Source organism: Colobus angolensis, unplaced genomic scaffold (genome assembly GCF_000951035.1).
Source record: "Colobus angolensis palliatus isolate OR3802 unplaced genomic scaffold, Cang.pa_1.0 Scaffold175, whole genome shotgun sequence".
Taxonomy (NCBI): Eukaryota; Metazoa; Chordata; class Mammalia; order Primates; family Cercopithecidae; genus Colobus; species Colobus angolensis.
This window is the reverse complement of record NW_012114877.1, coordinates 5534784-5554003: the sequence shown is the minus strand read 5'-3', so window position 1 is coordinate 5554003 and position 19220 is coordinate 5534784. Positions and strand designations below refer to the sequence as shown.

Genomic DNA, 19220 nt, shown 5'->3' with positions numbered 1-19220 from the left:
CTTGCTTCTACAATGTGCCCAAAATGGTTTCAGAATTACTACATGAGTACCATTACCAACAAGAAACATCAAAATTGTTTTTAATATTTTTGCTGCAATTATTTTTATCCTTAAATTGTACCTCACTACACACTTACAATCAAAGTACTGTGTTTAAAAGTTAAAAGAATTCTATCTTTTTAAGGGTGATTCTGTTAAAATTTAATACACAGTTACATTCATTTGTCTATGTTGGTTTCAATTTTAGGGTTTGCTTTTTTCATCCTTTTTAAGATTATTTTAAAAATATCTACCACCCAATCATTTAAGAACACAGGTGCAGTTCTAGGTGCTAGGAATATAATGGTGAATAACACTGAAAAACTACAAAAAAAATCCCTGCCCTACATTCTAGAGAGGTAGACAGTGATAACTAAAATATGTGCTGGGTACTGTACCGTCAGGCAGTGACAAGCATCATGAAAGAGATGCAGTAGGTCAAGGGCCGGAGAGTGAAGGAGGTGCCATTTTGGATAAGATTGTCTGGGCAAGGCTCTTTGACAAGGAGATAATGAGCAGAACTCTGAATGATGTGGTGAGATAATTTCTGCAGTATCTGTAAGAAGAGCTTTCCTGGCAGAAGAAACAATGATTGCAAAGACTCTCCAGTGGGGACAGGCTTGGCAGGTTAAAGGAAAAGCACAGAACTGCCGTGGTGGGAACTGAGCAGAAAGAGGCCAGTGGATCCTGCAGGGCCTGGCTGCCTGTGGCAAAGAGTTTGGACTTTATTCTAAGAGTAATGGGAAACCATTGAGGGTCCAGTGTTCACTGAAAGAACATTTAGAATCTAATTCAACTGAGCACAGATATATTGAGTATCTGCTATGTTTGAGGCACTGGACAAATATTAGGAATTCAGTGATTTATCAGGCGTTGACTCTGCCCTAAATCTGAAAGTCTAATCATTACAATGCAGATGAAAGGCACAATTAGAGAAATATTATCTCTGATCCACGAATCTTGAAAAAAGAAAAAAAAGTTAAGAAAAAAAATTAGAGAAGTAACTGTAAAGACTAATAGCCACAGGAAAGGTACCAATCGCTACCTCAGAATGGGATCCTCAGGAAAGGCCAAGCAGAGGAGATGGCAATGAAACCAAGTTTTGAAGGATAAATAAGGGTGTGTTAGTTAAGGCTCTTTTGGTTGCAAGTGACAGAAACCCTATTTAAAGCAGCTTTAGTGAAACAGGACATTGATTGATTTAACGTCAGGTGTGGCTGGATCTGGTTGCCTCTACTTTGTCATCAGGATTCTGCCTGTCATTCTCTCCTGATCTATGTACTTTGCTTTGTACTTTTCTGGTTTAATTCTCAGGCAAGTTCTTTTCACGTGGCACTCCCGCTTCTCCATCCATCGCAGGGCAGGTATAGCCTATCCATTCAACTTCAATTTCCCAATAATTCCTGCCCTCCAGATTCCTGAATCTCAGATGATCTACTTGGATCTCATGCCTATCCTAAAACCACCAACTGGACCCAGGTGGTTGGAATATACAGATTGGCCAGAATGGTGCCTGAGGCCCACTCCACACCCTGGGAGGGTAGGGACCGGGATGTGGGCCCTCATACTCTGAACCATAAGGCCTGAGAGTAGGAGATGAGTGATCTCCAGAGGAAGATCCAAGTGATGATGCCAGAGGAAGGGCTGTAAAGATGCTGGCAAGCATGTCTGCGATGTACACTTTCAGGGAGGGAAAGAGAAAAATGGTCTGAGTTTTTCCAAGGGGATGGCAAGCAACTGGAGCTAGCAACTTCTCTCTTTTTTCTCTTTATAAGCTATTTGGAAGGGATATTCTGACTGTTTGGCATACTACACTTTAGGTTTTTTAAGCCCGTTATGCAGTCAGGATGACTTAGAATCTCTCCTGGTAATTTCTGGCTGTTCCTTGTCTTTTAACAAATTTCAAAGCCAGGTTAGGAAAGCGAATAGGAAGTGACACTCCCCATTATTTGGCAATATATTTGGAAAATGCCCATTCTCCACCTCCTACAGAAGAGTGATCTACTTCATGTGTAATGCCTTGTCTTGCAAATAATGTGGTGATGTTGTTAACCATGATGCTGATGTTGATACAAACCATGATGTTTGGCAAAGCTGCCAAATCCCAGATGAAAAATTTGACTTGGTTATTTCACATCTGCCTTGTGGTTTTATGCCTATAATTTCCTAATGTGTATAGAAAAGGACAGTTTTCTTTTTACCTTCCTTGCTGCCAGGATGAATACTTTTAAGGAAACCTGTGCCTTCTGAGTGATGAAGGAAGATGTGAGGTAGAGATGGCGTTGTCAGGAGTTCTTCCCCGAACTACATGGGATATGTTCAGTCTGGGGGCACTGCTCTTTCTAGAAGAAAAAAACACTAAATAATGATGCCTTGATGGTTTATCATGAATATTAGAATGCTGTGTTTCTCCAGTCTCGTTGGTCCCATCTGGGTTGTCTTCTGTTTTAAGGCCATGTGGCAGAAAAGAGAAGTGGAAGGCATTCTGGATTAATCATTAGGAGACCTGGGATTCAGGGCTGGCTTTGCTCCCCCCTGGATGATTTCAGGAAAGTCTTTCAGCCTCCCTGGGCCTCTGCTTTTCATCTAACAATCAGAGGACTTGTTCAATTAGATCACTTACAAGGATATTTTGCTTTACTAGAAGTTCAAATGCAGTTATTTAGACTTACTCTTTAAGCATCTGTGTGTAATTTTAACGCAGTACCTACCCATTTTCCCTCTCGCTGCTGCCACCACCAAAAAAAAAAAAAAAAATTCTTCTAGATTTTTCAAGTAAGAAAATTCCTTTCTCTTCTAAACTCTTAATTTTCTCACACTCTTAGGAAAACTGAATAGTGCTGCTCAGTTTGTAGAGCCATCTTCAAAAAATAAACGCACAAATTCAGAATGGTTTTCTGCTTTTCAATGTAAATGCACCAGACCTAAATATCTTCACATTTGTGTGCTATGAATGAGAGGAACCTGATGCTCAAGGGGTCTGGAGCAACTGTTCAGAACCTTGATTTGGTGTAAAGGTGTCTGGAAATAATAATAGTACCTACTGCATAGGGTTGTTTTGAGCATTTAATTAGATAATCCTCCTCAGATATTAGCCTAGTGACTGTGGTGAGTACCCAACACGTGATGACTACTATTACCATTCATGTTGAAAAGCTGGGTTAATATATTATGACTCCCAAGCACACAGCCTAATGCCTGTAGACAAGAGCTGAAGTGTTAATAGAAGCTCTGCTAACTCGTTGCTGGGATATGGCATTGTCCCCTCTGCTCTATGTCTATGATTTTGAAATCATTTTTAAAAGCAATAGTTACTTTGTCTAAAAAAATGGAGCTTAGCAGTTGACATTAGAAGTTGTGCTTGTTTTTTATATGGGCAGCAGCAAAATGTGTCAGGACCCACCCCAGGCTCCTGCCTCGCCATGTGGACGATGGTGTGGCTACACCAGAGAAAGTGGCGTGGGCCTGCCCTCAGCACAGAGGAAAGGGGAGAAGCTGCTTTATCTTCTTCCTTCTCTTCATGTCTGCCCAGAACACCAACTGGAATTAATTTTCCCTAAAAAGAGACAAATGTGTCTGTAAATCACCCTCCTCAAGACATGAAAAAAACATACTTCAAAAAGAGGAACAAGCTGCATTTAATTCCCATAATTAACTTTCTTTATAAGTGTTATCCTTTCTGAGCCAGTAACTATTAGTGAGATTGCCCTTGTTCTTGAGGCACAGACACATTTAGCATCCTCTCAATTGTACGTGAGCCCAGGTAGAAGTTAAAGCAAAACAGCCCTCACTGGAAGGCAGGCAGGTGACTGCCCATTGTTCTCTGAGCCTGTGTCTTTATGTGCCGCTCAAGGGGAAGAGTCAGCGCATGTGGGAGGTTGTGGCAATGGATGGGAATGCTTCCAAACTAGCAGGGCATGTGGTTAAAACGGGACATCTCTTCTCCATCAGCAAAAAAGGGCAGACTCTCTTTATAAACAGCTTTGCAACCATAATTTATTTGAGGACCCAATAGAGACAAAACTTTGAAGCTATTTAAAAATGAATTAGGGAGCTTAATGGGATACCTTATCTTCATCTGCATGGGTGAAGTCCCTGTTGAAAGTACAGTGTCTGACGACCTTTATTGAAGTCATCATGGCCCATTGGGTTAGGTGGCAAGCTCCCAGTATGTGAGAGCCATGTTTGTTTGTTTTATCTGATACTAAGCACAGTGTGTAATGATTATTATAGAATGAAGTTCATGCAAGGCTGCCTTTAGATAAAATTAAAATACTGATATTTCTTTCCTGCATCTTTTCCCCTCCCCCCCCCGTTTTTTTTTTTTTTTTTTTTTTGAGACGAAGTGTCATTCTGTTGCCTAAGCTGGAATGCAGCATCACGATCTCAGCTCACTGCAGCCTCCAGTTCCTGGCTTCAAGTGATTCTCCTGCCTCAGCCTCCCAAGTAGCTGGGATTACAGGCACATGCCACCATGCCCACCTAATTTTTGTATTTTTGGTAGAGACAGGGTTTCACTATATTGGCCAGGCTGGCCTTGAACTCCTGACCTGGTGATCTGCCCACCTCAGTCTCCCAAAGTGCTGAGATTACAGGTATAAGCCACTGCAGCCAGCCACTTTCTTTTTTTAAAATTTTTATTTTAGGTTTGGGGGTACATGTGAACGTTTGTCACATAGACAAACATGTATCACAGGGGTTTGTTGTACATATTATTACATCACCCAGGTATTAAGCTCAGTACCCAGTAATGATCTTTTCTGCTCTTCTCGCCTCCGTTTCATTGCCCTTCTCTTCCTGCACTATGTCCCGGGCCCTCGGGACTCTCCTTTGGCCTCCCTTGTTTTCCAGGGCCATCCTCCCACCTCAGCCTTCCTCTCCTCAGTCTATTGTGTACTGACTTCTATTTCTCCATGCTTCTTCCATCCCTATCATGATTGTTCTGTTTCTCTCCCCATTCTGACTTGTTATCAGCTCCATAGAAGGTTCCACAGAAAGGACCTGATGAATTAAACCCAATATGGTGGACTCTCAACATGTTTGCATTTGAGTAGAGACAGAGCCTACCTGATGGATAGATATTTGTCATAGGGTAATTTCAAGCAGTGACGTGCAGTGGGGTGGCAACCAAGGTAGGGTGGGAGAGCGATTCTAGAAGTAGGCCTATGATTATTAGCATTCTATGTAAGCCTGAACCATCATCCTATTAGCCCGGGCTTGGGATCATTAAATTTAATGGCTAGAAGGGATCCTTTAAGAACATCTAGTTCACGTATTTTATCTGTAGATTTTACTAGAGAATGTTTATTGAGAATGGACTGTATGGTAGACATCATGCTAAGCACTGTTTTATGCATTACCTCATTTAATCCTAACAGCTGCCTTAAAAAATAGGTGCTATGATTATTCTTCCCATTTTACAGGTGAGGTGACTGAGGCTTAGTGAGGTTAGGTGTGCCTTACCAAGGTCACCCAGCCAGAAAGTGGAGGAACCAGCACTGGAACCTAAGCAGTCAGACTCCAGAGCCTGAAGATGGTGGTGAAGAAATGAGCTAGTGGTGCAGCCTTGTTCACCAAAATGCTTGTTTACCAAGCTGGGTGCTCTCACCTTGAACTTGCACTGTCTCCAGGACCTGCTTCAGATTCTGTTTGTGTAGAAGGGAATCAAACATCCCCTTCCATATTTAATGCTGAAACTCTAAGGTTATCAGCCTTACATGAACAGAAAATAAGTTCTCTAGCTTCTTGAGTGTCTTTCTGGCCAAGACTGTTTTAATCATAAAGACTTGGCTTTGATCATTAAGTTTTATAGAGTAAATGGAAGTTTCAAGTGATATAAGGACTTGAAGTCTTTGGAATGCAATTATTTCTCAAGGCTTGGAACTTGCTGAATTTTATTAGATAACATTCAAGCTGTTTTAACTCTTGAACCTATGACAAATCTCTATTTTCAGTTATGTTCATCTGCACTTACCAATATTTTCTTTTAGAATTGAAAATGGATTTGTGACTATTTAATGAGTTTAATATTACAAAAATCAAGGTTTAAGCTGTAACTAAAGAACTGAATAAGGGCATATGGAAATGTTTGCAAGTTTGATCTCTGGCTTTTGTACAGCATATCCAAATCAAGTCAATACATATATACTGAGGTTGCATGCAAAAGAATATGTGTAAATCAGAAGTCATTATAAGCTTTGTCAGGAATGAGTTACCATGCTGGAGCAGGCAGCATAGAGACCTAAATAGTACTTGATTAGATGAGATGTTTAGGTTGGAAATGAGAAATGCTAAGTTACATCTATTATGCAGCTTCATCCTTCTGAATTGATCTACAGTGAGCAAACAAAGATTCAGTTTGTTGACTGTGGCCCGGTGTGTTCAGACTCTTTATTTAAAAGTCAAATTAACTGTAGTCTCCATTTTAAACAAAAGGGTTTATTCATCTCATTGAGTCACCTGGCTTCATGCTGGATTTCTCCAAATTGGCACTGAACTCAGAGTAGGTGGGAAAAGGATGCATCTTGTTCACCTATGCCTGTCAATGATGGCTTTTTTTTTAACGAGTATCTTCTCAATAGAAAATAAGAATATATCATTTGGGAGGCAGCATGTATTTTTGCATAAGTTTATGTGACTAAAAATTGGCTATAGATCGAAATGTTTTTGCTATATGTCTATGCCTGTAGATTTTACAAGTTTCTTTTTAAGCCCATATTCCAAAAAAAATAGATGCTTTGATAAAGTCATATTCTTGTTGGGAGGCTTTTTTTTTTTTTTTAATTGCAGCAATGTGGTCTTGAAATTAGATGACGCATGGTCTAGAAATGTCTAGGAAGTTATAGAGATTACCACAACACTGAAATTCCAGCTTTCCTCATTCATTAATTTTCTAAACTGGCCATTTTAAGGCCACACTTCTCTCTTCAGAGAAAATAATGGTACTGAAGGAAATGAGATTCTGCCCTAGGCTAGATGAAGCCAAAGTAGGTTACCCTAGCCTAATCTTGCCCTCTTGGCTGCTACATGGTACCCATTACCCCGAGGTTTTCACCAGGTTTTGTGGCTTTCCTGGGGTGTTCAATGTGTGTATAAAGTTCTCTTTGAGGCATTGAAGCTGTCTTGTTCCCTCTGATCTTCTCCCATAAATGGGTGGCAGCTCTATCGTAGTCTGTGCCTGGGACGAGCTGGAGAACAAGGGAATGATATGACTGATTCTAGAAGGGCAGTGTGCCTTGATTCCTTCTAGGGATACAGAGGAGCTCTCACCAGCCCAGTAGTGGATTCTTCAAAGAAGGATTTTTTTTTCTCTTGTGTAACTGGGGAAAGTGGGGTTCAAGCAGGGCAGGGAGCTTCGAATGACCCTCAGGGTCCTCAGTGTACCATTGCTGAAGTTGACAACTCCCTCTTTCCACCTGCCAGGCAAAGGATATTAACTAAGGCCTGTGGATGGTGAAACTTCGTGTCCAGGTTTAGCTGTGTCTTATTTCAAAAGCCATTGCTCATTATCATTGACAAAGTTCTGATTTTTTTTTGCCATGAAATGTGTATCTAGAAGCAAGGCAGAGAATGACAGTATAAGTGTATCTGTTTTTTTCCTACTAAGCTTCAGAAAAATGTAGTCAACTGAGAGTAGCTTAAACAATAGTAACTGCTACCATATGTGAAATTTCTGTAAGAGGACATTGTTTCCATTTTAATATTATTCTCTGACACTGTTTGTTTTCCTCTGGAGGAGCTGATTGAAGCTGGACTTTAGCTATGAAATCTTTTTCCCTTCCTTGAAAGTAACCAAATGGCAGGTTATAGTAAGTAGGCTATGTATGTTGTTGAAATATATAAGAAAAGAGAGATTCAGGCAAAAGACACAATTACAAGTGTTCTCTACATCCAATTTCATTGTGTTTTTACACATCTGGATAATTAACCAAACATTGCATTCTCTCTATTTTTACAAGTACAATGTGCTCCTCACGGGATTTCCCTCAGGCTGGAAAAAAAAAAATCGCAGACCAAGATTCAAAACTACTATTCAACTATGATGTTGAGGCCTTTTTCTCTCCTGGGAGAAATAAAAGATTGAGAGCTGAATTCTGAGATCCTTCTGATGTAGGAGGAAAATTGGAAGTTTATTGCCTCTTTAAGCTCCAGCAAATACAAGCATGTACAAACACACCCTAATACCTCTGGTCCTTCTTGTTGGAGGTCAGCTCGAAATATGGTCACCATGGGAAAAATTAACCAAGTCAGAGCAGTGCTGGAAATTGCAGCTTGAAGCTCCTTTAATAATTAGAAAGGAATAATATGGACATCCTAGAATTCTGATGTGTTGAGTGCTAACCTAGTTTGAATTCTGTTCGATGTGTTATGTTTATCTGGCTGAGTTTCTCATTTGAAGGTCCCTGCCAAATTCTAAAATAATATGTGTTCAGATAGTTTCTGGCCACACTTTTCCTCTTTCTTTTTAAAATGGCTTTGGTGAGGCCAGCGTCTGATCCCATGTTAGAAGGTTCATGTTAATTCACAGACTTCAGGGGCTTCATTGACCAGCTGCTGCCCACACTGGTGAACACCATGGGGAGGTCAGAGAAGCCACGGGACCAAGAGTTCTGGTTGTTGTTGCTGTTTTCATTAGAACTCAGAACAAAAGAAGCAATAGTTCATAAAATTACAGAATCACTGTTATAAGCCTAAGGGACCATATAGTCGATTTCTAATCCATAAGGCAGTCACACCTAAATTCTTCCCCCGAAATATGGGGTTCTATAAAATATATACAGGAAAAGGCAAATGAGGTAAAATAAAACATACTTGATTTATTACCTGGTTGTCTTTTGAGGTACTTAATGGCAGTCAGAGAATCATTAAATTGAGAAATAAATGATTCAAAAAGAATAAATGAGTCTGATCTTGCCAAAAAAAAAAAAAAGAAAAAAAAGCTATCTCAACAAAGAGAGTGAAAATAATTGAAATTTTATTACAATGTTTCAGTGTCTGTTTTCCATAAAAATAATTCTATAATTTTCTTCTCTGTGACAGCCTGAGTCACTCAACCAATGGAATGATTAGTGAAAAAGGCAATGACGGATTTGTCACACTGACACAAAGCAAGGAAGTATGTGATAGTCATTAGAAAGTTAGAAAAAAAAAACTGTGAGGTTGGCAGATGTGGACTGAATATTGAAGAATTTCATTTTGGATATGGTTGTAGTACTACTCACCTCACTGTTTTGTTTTTCATAAATGATCAGTTTAGCAAGCCTGGAGTAGATAAACCCAAGATGTAGTCCCACCTTGGGGGACCTCAGACCCGTGGTGTATTCCAGGACCATTGACTGTTCAGCCTGGGCAACAGAGCAAGACTCCGTCTAAAAAAATAGTAATAATGGTAATAATAATGGTGGCTTTTTTTTTTTTTTTAGAATATCTTCTCAATAGAAAAGATTTCATTGACTGAAATGCAATTAGATATGACAAAGGGGAGCTGCGGAGACAGCCAAGCCAGGGTAGAATTCCAGCCAGGCATGTGAATGAAATGCATGGGCCCTTGTTTTCATCACTGTAAAATATTGGAAAATAATGTTTATCTTAAATTGGCTTAAAGTAGGTGAGGTAGCCTGGCTCATAGTAATACTCAAAAACTGAATGGGTGTTCCTTCTTAATTCCCTGTCTGGGTGTATCCTAGATGCCCAGATACACATGATGGTCACTGGGGGAAGGTGCCATAAAAATGCAGATGTTTCAGCCTACGTTTCTCATGACTACCTACACAGCAACTTAAAGTACATGCCCTTCCATGTCAGAAAGTGTCAAGAGAGATGTTTTATTACCAGGTCTTATAACAAGAAAATTGGAGTGATAATATCACTGGAAGATAAACTTTTTAGCATTTGTACCAATTTCTGATAGGGAAAAAGTATTTAGAAGTAATGCCAGATAAGTCATTCATTTATCAAGTATGTTTTTATTTACCTACTTTGTGCTAGGCAATGTATACATTATGGAAATCATAATCTAAGAAATGGTAAACTTTGCTCTATCATGTGTCAGTCATGGTTTCCATAATATAGTTTTGAAAGCAATTGTGACCTTTATGAGGGCAAGTTTTGTGCTTCATTTTTGTGTCTCCTCAGGTATCTAGTAAAATGCCTGTATTAGTTCGTTTTCACACTGCTGTAAAGATACTATGAGAGAGAGAGAGAGCATGTGCAGGGGAAACTGGCTCTTTTAAAACCATCAGCTCTCGTGAGAACTCCCTCACTATCATGAGAACAGCATGGGGGAAACTGCCCCAGTGATCCAGTCACCTCGCACCAGATCCCTTCCTCAACACGTAGGGATTACAACTGGAGATGAGATTTGGTTGGAGACACAGAGGCATACCATGTCAATGCCTTTGACAGAAGAATTGCCCAATAAACTATCATTGAATAAAGACTATATAATAATACATTTTTACTAGTAAAATGGTTACTCAGGGAAATATGCTTTTTTGTCATTTTACAGAAATTTTTTTTGATAAATGTTCACTTATTGTCACTAACAAGAGAATGTAGCACAGTTAGACAACAAACCAAATTTCAGACATATGGACATACCTTTATATTACACAAGGAAGCTAAAATATACTTACAAGTATGAATGGATAAATTGCTTTGATTCAATACTTTGTCTAAATAATTATTATTGCACAAGAGAGCTGCATCAATGAGGAGATCTTGGATAAATTACATTAATGGCATTCTTTTATCATTGCTTGAAAGGAGTTTAGGTTTTGGAGTCAGTCAGCTCAGGTATAATTCTGGCTCTACGACTTAACCTCTCTGAGCCTCAGTGTCCTTATCTGGAAATGGGAGTAATGATATCTTCAGCATATGATTATGGTATGGATAAAATAAGAGCTTTCAGGGGTTCCCAGCCTTTGAACTACAGACCCCTGGAGAGCCTTGGAGATGCTGTGAACTCGCAGATATCCACATAGTATCTCTAGTCTGTTTTGAACATAGATGCATTGCTCTTTTTCAGGTGTCTGTGGATTCATTTTAAGATTCATTCATTCAACAACTATTTATTGAGCACTAACAAACACACACATCAGTCATAGTGGACTCAAGTAAACAAAACAGACAAATGTCCCTGTATTCACGGATCTTATATTCTAGTATGGGTAGGAGCATAACAGTATATGAGATAAGTAAGTAAAAGTTTGTTGGAGAATGGTAAGTATTAAGGAAACAGGAAAGAAAAATTATAGGAAATTGAGAGACTTTGCCATATATATGGGTGCCTGTGAGAAGAGCATTCCAGGTGGAGGGAACAGCTAGTCCAAAGGCCTGGCAGGCATGTGCCTGGTATGTGCAAGGAATAGCGTGGAACCCAGTGGGTTGGAGAGGAATGAGCAAGAGGGTAGCGGGAGTTTAGGGTAGAGAAAGGAGCAGATCATGGTAGCCCTTATGCCTTTGCTTTTGGGAAGATGGGAAGTCATTAAAGGATAAGGGCAAAAGAAGGAGGCCAATGAGGAGGCTAATGCAGGCATCCAGGCCAGAGATGATGTGATGGAGAAGGGGTTGTGAGAAGACATTGGACTCTGGACAGATTTTGATAGAATAGGTAGAACTGACAAGCTTGGCTGATTGACTTTTGTGGAATATGAGAGAAAGAGAGATACAAAGAATGGCACCAAGATTGTTGGCCTGCGCAGCAGAAAAACAGAATTAACATGAATTGAAAGGGAGGCTGCCTCAGGGTTGGGGATTGGGAGCTTTATTTTGAACGTCTGCAGTTTAATATTGGACATACAAGTGGAGATATCAAGAAGGCAACTTTTGATGGAAAGAATGCAAAATGCAAAATTATTTGAAAAATATTGCTGAGTCAATAGTAGCTCTTCCAGCACAGTCTAAAAGTAGACCTATTATGTTTGTTGGGGGAAAGGTATCTACAAAATATTTTGACCTTGAAAAAGGACCTTGTGCTAGAAAAGGTTGGAAATAGAGATGAGTTTAAGTGAAAATTTTAGTGGCAGTAAATATTATTTTCCTTTCTACTAATGGAACATGTATTCCATTAGTACATGTTGACTTCAAAACTTGCAGCATTATCAGATTTTGAAATCTTAATTTTGAACTTGAGATTTTTTCCCCCTCTAATCTTTGAATAGAGCTTTCTGGTACGAGACGCCTAACACATGGCAGAATTGTGTTCTCCCAAGTTATTTTATTTTGGAAGGAAATTAGAATGTTCATTTATTACATGTTCACTTGTGATTTTTTGTGCATTGAACCTGTGCATGTCATGTGGTGCTATTTGAGACGACAAAAGAATTGGAAGACAGAGGTTTTTGCTATTATGGAATCTATAATGTGGGGTTAGGAAACAGATGGTATACCTCATGTGGAAAGATTGCTCCTTCGTTGTTATTTTAATTAACTTAAGTACATTTAATTTTACTAGCATCCATTTGTGATTGGCCATTTCAACATCTGTCCTTCTCAGTCTTACGCAGGGAAATATGTGCCAGCCATTGCACACCTCATCCATTCCCTCAACCCTGTGAAGGAGGAGAAGATCAACTTGAAAGGAATTGCTATTGGAGATGGATATTCTGATCCCGAATCAGTAGGTGTCTCCTTTTGACTTTCTATTTTGTCTCTTAGGGAGATTAAGAGCCTTTTTTATCAGATGGAAGGCTCCTCTTAGAGGTCTAACTTGATAAGGGAAATACCAGTTGACTTTATGACTTAAATCTCTTAATTTTTACCAAATGTTTCAACGTATCAGTTTACTGTGTCAGCTTACATTGGCTGTCAGTGCAAATGTGTGTGTGTGTGTATATTATGTTGTGTTCTGTTGTGTGTGTTGTGCAGTGTATATGTGTGTGCATGTAATTATCCTACTTGGCTAACCAGCACAAGATTAACAATTACAAAGGATTATTTCACCAAGCAAATGGGCTCCTTAAGGTCTCTTTTTCTCCCATTGTGGCATTGGTGTGTGTCTTTTTTGTCCTCAGATTATAGGGGGCTATGCAGCATTCCTGTACCAAATTGGCTTGTTGGATGAGAAGCAGAAAAAGTACTTCCAGAAGCAGTGCCACGAATGCATAGAACACATCAGGAAGCAGAACTGGTTTCAGGCCTTTGAAGTGAGTTCTAGGGGCCTTGTGCTGCCCTTGAGCAATTAGAACCATCTGGGGAGGGGGGCAGGTCAGTAGGGACACCTTGGTGCTCAGGCATTTTTTTGTTAAGAAGGTATATCTCTGTTATTCCATTTGAGATCGGGAGGCGAGTTGAGTGGCCTTACAATAAAGAAAAGGACTGTCTGTGTTCCTTTGAATTTACTTTGGCTATATTTTAAGCCTGAGATCATCTTGGAGTGTTTATCTAACTGTGTCTTTCATTAACTGTTTTGATTTCTTTAAATACTGTGGAGGCCCTCAAGGCAGACTCTATCATATGGAAATCAGAAGAAAGGCAACCCAGGAAGTAGAAGCATATGCTTCACCATCTGCTCTAAACCATGTAGAAGAGTTTTATATCCACAAACAGGGTTTCAGCCAGGAGAAATGACCACAGTGTGTAACAAATGACATGTGACACACGTGTCAGGAACAAAGATCATAAAGTGTAGTAATTTGAAACTCTTACAAAGGGCCATTGGTATTTGTGCATATCCTTACACTGCTCACGTAAAATTAAACTTCAGAATAAATAATTATGTTCTTCACTCTTTTCTTTCTCGGTTATTTAAAATGTAAGAATATACTAAATATTAGGATACAGGAAGTTTTTGTTTTTGTTTTTGTTTTTGTTTTTTTGCCAATGCAGACAGAGCTATGTGTAAACAATCTCCCTGAGAGGCTTTTTGCCACATTTACTATAGAGCCATCGTGTTTGACACAGTAGTAAATGAGGCAAGGTCTGAATTTTGAGAGCTTTAATTTGCTTGTTATTAGACACATATTCTGTAACAGTATATCTAATGTCGTTATTGTTATTAAAGCAGAAGTCTGATATTAAGTCTTAAGAGCACTGCAGATCAGCCAGTTCAGATCAAAATAGGAGACATGCAACCTTGGAGAGAAGGTGGAGGATAACAGAAAGTTATTTTTGATTTTACAAGTAGGGTATCAGGACACTATCAGAAATCCCACAAGGCAGTGACCACCCTTGCTGTGAATTCTGATAGCAGCTAGCTGTGCAAATGGATGGAGCAAAGGGAGTCCTGAGCCATCCTACAGACCTCCACCAGGCTCTCCTTTCTCTGAGTTAGGACACTAAATGTGGCTGCAAAGTGTGGATTCAGAATTTCTTGTGTAATTGTAAACACAAAGGAAGAGGGGTCTCCTGGGGGACATGTAGGATCATGCTTCCACTTGCAATGATATTATTTTCAAGACTTTCTGCTGTGGTAGTCAGAGAGGGGACAAAGGAGTGAAACCTCAGTATTTAGAATTAATACCAAATTTTATGTGGCATGAGACCAATTTGCAAATGAAACATTTGATATGTTTTTAAAGAAGCACATAGGGATAAAGCAGTGTCAAGAGCAAGAGCATTTGAGAGGCTCACATTGAGAAAAAAAGCAGAAAGATGACTCGTACATAATGTAGCAGGCTAAACACCTACAGGATTAGTGAAGCTGTAGAAAAGTTCAGGTATGTTGTATATTCAGAGATAATAAGAACGTGACCCATGAGGTTAGAATCTATCCTAAACCAGATACATCAGAAACCGGAACCCCAAGCAGGCAAAACCTTTGAAGGCTTGGAATGTCTTTTTGACCATTGGCCCCATATCTTGAGTGATGAATTAAAACGAGACCTTTGCTTTTTCAAGGAAAATAGATAAAATGATACTTAGGACAGTAAACAGCTTGTGGTTGAAATGTGTTTCAATGACTGCAAAGGAAGACTCCAACAAATCCTGAAACCCAAGGGAATATAAATGTCAGAATCTCAAGCCTAAAATGATAAAGCCTGTTTAAAGCTCTGATCCTTTAAAATGATTTAATTAATCAAAGAGTAGTAACTCAGAGCTGGAGAGTACTCTGGAGATAGGTCATCTACTGCCCCTATGCATTTACATGCACACACAGACATACACACACACACACACACACACACACACACACACACACTTACTGGTGAGGGGAGAGGATGCCGAGCCTCAGAGGATAGCAATGAATTGCTGAAGGATACACAAATGGATTGTGGCAGGCCGAGGACTGGAATTGTTCCCCGCATTTCCACCACAGTATTTCTCCTATGGTAATTTGCAGGCATTCTATAAAAATCCTGGGGTGTCTTAGATATTCTGTAAGATATAAAATGGCTGATCCTCTATCCAGTATTACCTCCTTTTCCATGATGATTTTCTGAATCACAAAGTTCTTAATTTCACAGGTCCTAACCACCCATGTTGTTTTTTGACAACAACTGACTTTTTTTTTTTTTTTGAGATGCAGTCTCGCTCTCTTGCCCAGGTTGGAGTGCAGTGGCAAGATCTCGGCTCACTGCAGCCTCCACCTCCTGGGTTCAAGTGATTCTCCTGCCTCAGCCTCCCAAGTAGCTGAGATGACAGGCACTAGCCACCATGAACGGCTAATTCTTCTTATTTTTAGTAGAGATGGGGTTTCACCTTGTTAGCTGGGCTGGTCTCAAACTCCTGACCTCAAGTGATCTGCCCACCTCGGTCTTCCAGAGTGCTGGAATTATAGCTGTGAGCCACCGCGACCAGGCAACAAATGACTTTTAACTCTTTCTAAAAGCAAAGTTATTCTTCAAGGTTGACTTTATATTTTATTTTCCCATTGGTGTTGAAGATAATTTCTAACAATGAGTGTCAGAAATGATGTGTGCATTCAGAATGACCCTGGCCTATGGTGCCCCCTCTGGGTAAACAGATTAGAAAAAGGCACCTCCTCTGTGGTGATGCAGTCCTCTGGGTTCAGGACTGGGCAAGCAGATGCCTCCATTGTGTGAGGATAAGAGGTGGCCACTTCTCCAGATGCAGCCCTGAACCAGGCTCTCCAGCTCAGCAAGCAGAACTTTGGCTGGTTCCCTGTCCCTTCACACCCCTTAGCCACAGGCATCACCATGGAGCTGCACAACCAGATGGGAGGCCCTGAGCAATGGTAGCATTGGTAGAGAATACTTACTACCACCTCCACCCACACCGCCTTCTACAGTGATAACCCTTTTCATTCTTGGCCTCTATCCCCATGGCAATAGGAACTTGAATAAGTTCTTTCATGTTTGAAAAAGAATATGAATACAGGCCAGGTGCAGTGGCTTATATCTGCAATCCCAGCACTTTGGGAGGCCGAGGTGGGTGGATCACAAGGTCAGGAGTTCAAGACCAGCCTGACCAACATGGTGAAACCCCGTCTCTACTAAAAATAAAAATAAAAAAAAAATTAGCCAGGCATGGTGGCAGGCGCCTGTAATCTCAGGTACTCGGGAGGCTGAGGAAGGAGAATTGCTAGAATCTGGAAGGCAGAAGTTGCAGTGAGCTGAGATCTCGCCACTGCACTCCAGCCTGGGTGACAGTGTGAGACTCAGTCTCAAAAAAAAAAGAGAATATGAATACAATAATGAGACTATTTCTCAAACATTGAAACATGTCCAGAAGGAACTGGCAGGTAGGAAGCATTGCCGGCTGACTGCTGGGAGCCAGTGTGTGCGTGGTTGAGTGTGCAGGCTCAGGAGTTGTGGCCTGATCATCTCACCTCTGATGTTATTAGTCAGGTATCCTCGGCAAGTTGCTTAAACTCATGTGTCTCAGTTTTCTCACCCACGAAATTAGAATAATAATGCCTTATCTGATAAGAGACCTAACTTTGTACTTGATAGATTGTTTTTAAGATGTGCTGACTTCATTTCTTAGAATCCTTTCATAAGAACTCCTTACAATGTAATATCATCATCAACAACCCCTCTCCATCTCTTCAGCCTCTTGCTTTGCCGGAAACCTGGCTCTCCCCTGATGATGCTGCAGTCCCTGTGGTCCTCTTGAGTGGGGGCTGTTCTCTTAGCTTCTCTGTATCTCTTGGTTCATAGGTGGAGTAGGTGTCTTCCTTGCTCATCATGTGACTTTCAGATCATGTTCCCTGCCTCCTCCTAAAGCACTGAGCTTTGACTCTCCTGTCCTCAGACAGGGCCTCTGACCACTTCCAGTTGTGTCTGTCTACCAACCCCTGGTTACTCTCTCTCATTTGAATAGCTGAGCTCCTTCCTCCCTGTTGCTCTCTCCAGCATTATTCTTGTCATAATTCCTGGTAACTGCAGGATCCACATTGATGATCCTTTTAGGACCTGGTCCTTGGTGCCTCAGCCTCCTGTTTTTCAATGATCTTGTTCTCCTCCTCATCTTAGCTGCTGATTCTCATACCCTAAAAAGCTGGCAGCTGATCCACAATCACACACTCAAACATCTTTCTCCAACTACCACCTCCTGTCTTAGCTCTCTTCCGCTAATGAACTAGTCTTACAGCCCTGCACCCTCACTACCTTTCAGTCTATTGATCCTCCTGCCTCTCCACTATCTCTAACACCCTCAAGTCTCCATTTCTCTAATTACCTGTCTTCAACCCAGGGTCAGTCATTCCATACATTTCCAAGCCCAAAACTCTTTTGCACTTCTTCCGACTCCTTTGGCTGAACCACAGCCCTGGCTCAATCTCCCCCTCTGCCAGGCTGTGCTTGTCTCCACGCAGCTGACAATGGCTGGAGGAAAGCATGCAACCGTGCTGACTGCTCTCCCCCTCAGCTGGTGACTGGGTGTTTTAATGTCAGCCCAAAGATAACTTCCACCAGCTCCAGAAATCTGGAGCTGCACCATATCCTGCGTCTTCCCTCCATGTCATCTGGTGAGCAGTTCATGATCCATGTTAAGGCACCCTTCCCACAAGGTTTACTCCCATAGGCAAGGCCTTTGAGCTCGCTGTGTCCTCTGCCTGGAACCTTCCTTCCCCTAGATGTCTGTGTGGCTCTATTCCTCTCATCCAACATGTCTTTACTCAAATGTCACCTTCTAAGCGAGATCCTCTGTGACCTCCTCTCCACAGTGTCCCATACACACATGCACATGCATGATACTTCCTACTCCTCTTTAGTTTTCTCCTTACCATTCCCTAACATACTTAAGAGTTTGGCACTGTCTACCACATGACGTAATTTACTTAAAATGCTTATTGTCCACCGCCTAGAATAAAAGCTCTGTGGGGGAGGACCATTGGTCTGTTTTGTTGATGGCCGTTTCTCCAGTGCCATGGCAGTGTCTAGCACAGAGAATATGCACAATAAGTGGGTGCTGGATGAAACAATAGAGGAATGAAAAAGTTGTTGAATAAATGAAATGACAAATGTCTGTACATTTTTACCCACGCTGATGTTTTCTTTCTCTCTTTCTCCCTCTCTCCCAACCTAGATACTGGATAAACTACTAGACGGTGACTTAACAAGTGATCCTTCTTACTTCCAGAATGTTACAGGATGTAGTAATTACTATAACTTTTTGCGGTGCACGGTAATGACAACATTTTAAAAACCATAATAATGTTTGCTTAAAACTTTTGGCAAAACTGAACTTCCTTTGATTTGGGAAATATTATAGATGACTTTATACTAGACCAGCATGTCCAAACTGTATTGCGTGATATGTTCTACTAACCCGTAGGATCTTTTCCTCATCAGTGTTGTATATGTTACAGTCTGACCACTGAGAATGTGTGATATTTCAGATAACTCAAAACAACTTCTGATTAACATGATTTCCACCCGGTAGAGCTTGTTATAGAGGCTCTTTTGTGAAGGACACAGGCTGGGATTGGAGTTCTGGGTCTCAGGTCCCACAGCTTCAAGTCTGTTTGTGAGTCTCTTGAAAATGCCCACATTCTTTGTTCTGTACTTAAGACACTTGGATAATCAAAACTGCCAAAGCCTTAATGAAAATATTTGCTTTGTCTTACTTTTAACTTAAGATGTTTAATGCATTTAGTATGGCCCTTACTTCAAGCCTTCTGGAATATTTCTCAAAGTATTCAAGTAGTTTGTTTCATAAAAGTAGATCAAAGTTGGTATCTTTTGTGTAGAATTAGTCAAACAGAAGGAGCCAAAGTAGGTGTTTGAATTTGTATAATCTTTGTCTAATGCTTATGACAATGCATTCTGTTTTTTAAA

General features: G+C 40.5%; 1 protein-coding gene and 1 long non-coding RNA gene across 3 annotated transcripts in view; one reads left to right on the top strand and one right to left on the bottom strand.

Annotated features, from left to right (window-relative positions):
* The window catches only part of CPVL (carboxypeptidase, vitellogenic-like), a 206033-nt gene that overhangs the window by 110881 nt on the left and 75932 nt on the right, over positions 1-19220 (top strand). For both annotated transcript variants that reach the window (XM_011938619.1, XM_011938618.1), the window contains 3 exons: positions 12536-12658; positions 13053-13184; positions 18469-18567. In XM_011938619.1, the coding sequence (XP_011794009.1) occupies positions 12536-12658; positions 13053-13184; positions 18469-18567 (354 nt within the window). The remainder of the gene's footprint in view (positions 1-12535; positions 12659-13052; positions 13185-18468; positions 18568-19220) is intronic.
* On the bottom strand, positions 2426-4648 carry LOC105509401. The gene is made up of 3 exons (XR_001001435.1): positions 4606-4648; positions 3461-3595; positions 2426-2625 (listed from the first exon to the last, which is right to left on the bottom strand). It is a non-coding gene; the product is annotated as an uncharacterized LOC105509401 (long non-coding RNA).